Source organism: Papilio polytes, unplaced genomic scaffold, assembly GCF_000836215.1.
Source record: "Papilio polytes unplaced genomic scaffold, Ppol_1.0 DF824158.1, whole genome shotgun sequence".
Taxonomy (NCBI): domain Eukaryota; kingdom Metazoa; phylum Arthropoda; class Insecta; order Lepidoptera; family Papilionidae; genus Papilio; species Papilio polytes.
In genome coordinates, this window is record NW_013525046.1 from 1,289,945 (window position 1) to 1,292,393 (window position 2,449).

Genomic DNA, 2,449 nt, shown 5'->3' on the forward strand with positions numbered 1-2,449 from the left:
TTAGTGTGTGGCAAATTTGTAAACTTTTTTTATATCATAAGATGGCGAACGAATAAGCGGCCACCTGAATCCCCCAAAATGGCGAAGCGACCGCTGCTCATAGACATTCGCAAAAGCGGATGCGTTGCCTACCCTTAATCGACGGAGACGCACATAAAGAGGATGTTTCCCCTTCCTATGCATCACCTCCACCGTCATATTCCCGTTTCCTTCATATCCTTTTGTTATAAGAAAAAGGGTGGGAAAAACTAAGAAAACTTAGTATTATGGGCAAATCTTTTAATATTTTTGAAGTCACTTAAACACAAATTAGTAAAATAACTTGACAATTTAACGGTTTCCTCACATAGTTCTATTTTTACATTTAAAAGACTTTAGGAATATTCTCACTTTTCCAAGAAATCCAGTACCACCTGTGATGAATACAGATTTTCCCGCGTAAAAGTCAGCTACACTCCGATGGTAACATTTATTCCTGGTTAATTTAAACACAGTTACAGCATTCCTGGAAAGAGGAAATGTAACGAGTGTATCCCGTTGCTGATAAGCCCATCGATCTAACAGTCTATCGGGAATTTCCATTGGATCCATTGTTTGTATGGATTCAATCAGCTTATGGGAAAAATATATAAAAGTGAAGACCACACAGTTATTGCATGCACGTTCCGTTCTTTAGGTACAATACCGTAGACAGTAGACGTAAAGGAAATGCAGAATACGTACCAGAGACGATAGTATAGATAGTTTTACTTGATTTGTTAAGCTTTATTACTAATTTTTAACTCTTATTTTGAATAATAATTTATTACTCACTTGTATCTTGTTTTCCGACACGTTTCGACAGATATATTTCTTAAATTAAACCGCACAAAACTTGACAAGAACATAGTTTCTAACGTTGAGTTAAGATAACAAAATAATAGTAAATTCAACTCTTTTATACTTCAATAAAGCGTCAAAAAAACCGAACCAATTAAAGGTTAATTTATGCAAAAACCTTTAACTAAGCCCCTAAAATTAACATAAGCACAGACACCACGCATTCTTGGAATGTCGAAGTGATAACGAAAGTAAGTTGACTGTGGTTTTGTTACTTTAAACTACGCATTCTACATTTATTTAATTACTTACGTAACAGTATACCTTGTACTGTTATGTAATTAAGTGAATTGTACTTAGGTATCGTTATTTTCTTTTCGTATTCATCGTATACAAAAACAACTACATCTATCGACTTAACATTCCCGCGTAAATCTACTTTTTACCAGCTACCTTCCAGTCCAAATCCCATCAAAACCGGTCCATCAGTTCCAGAGATAGCACTTTTCACTTTGTTAATATTCACATTGGATGAATACTTCTATATTCACTATTTTGTGACGTAACGCCTTCATCATCATTACCTAACTATATATCATCACCAAGGGGATAAGGTGATCCGCTATTACACATTACATTATCTGTTACATATTACATACTAAATAAATTATATCGTTTCGTTTCGATGCTTCTAAAACAGCGACTAGCAAGGAAGTATATAAAAACTAAACAAAGGGACTTGTTTTTATGTAGCACTAAAAATAATATAAATAAAAAATTACCATAAAAAAACTGTTACAAATTAACATTTGTATACTTAATACACTATTACTATGGTTACGATAAGATAACCATCTCTGGTTCATTCACACAATAACGACAATGTAACTAATAAAAAAAAACATAAAAAACCCAAATTATAACCAAAGCTACTCATTAAGTAAACGCAATATTTTCAAACTGTGAATATGTACATTTCATTTGATAATTTCAGTTCTCTAATCTATACTATTATAATAAAGCGTAAACACACACTTCTTTGTTGCCTAAGATGTCAGCAATTACAGCATATTTTTGAATAATTCTTTTTTTAATTAAAAGCCCTACACTTTCGTCATGCGTAAGGCTATATTTTTTCACGCCATTAAACTTAGGGGGTAAATATTTTGGATAAAACTCTAATGTGGAAAAGAGACCAAAAGTTGCTGCCAACATCAAGAAAGAAAGATTGCTAAGGTTTGTCATGTCATTTTGACATTTGCTATTGATAATTTGACAAATGTAAACATTACAATAAAATTTTCATAATTTCATGCGGATGAAGCCGCAGGGGAACAGCTAGTTTACGATATAAATTTTAGCATGTTTGATCATGTTAGATAATTGTCCGTTAAAATTAGGGTGTGTACTGATGCGTTTCCCGATAGACTGATGGTTCCAACGGGAAACATCTATACTGACTGACGTTAGGCGCTACGGAGTGTATTCTGATCGTACGGTTTGCACTGATCTGGTCTGGAGTGCAAGGAATGCTGCCGTGTTATAGCTCGTAACTTTGGAGAGTACCTTTAAGTACAAGATGTTAATGTTATGGCATAACCAGCGGCCTTTTGCCTGTTGTTTTCCCCTG

At 34.0% G+C, this 2,449-nt stretch overlaps 1 protein-coding gene across 1 annotated transcript in view; it reads right to left on the reverse strand.

Moving 5' to 3' along the window:
• LOC106111491 (fatty acyl-CoA reductase 1-like) overlaps positions 1-891 on the reverse strand; it is a 6,331-nt gene extending 5,440 nt beyond the window's left edge. The window contains exons 1-2 of the mRNA XM_013293610.1: positions 814-891; positions 391-505 (exon numbers count right to left, since the gene is read on the reverse strand). Coding sequence (XP_013149064.1) covers positions 391-505; positions 814-887 — 189 coding nt within the window. The 5' untranslated portion in view covers positions 888-891. The remainder of the gene's footprint in view (positions 1-390; positions 506-813) is intronic.
• Positions 892-2,449: the final 1,558 nt, after the last annotated feature.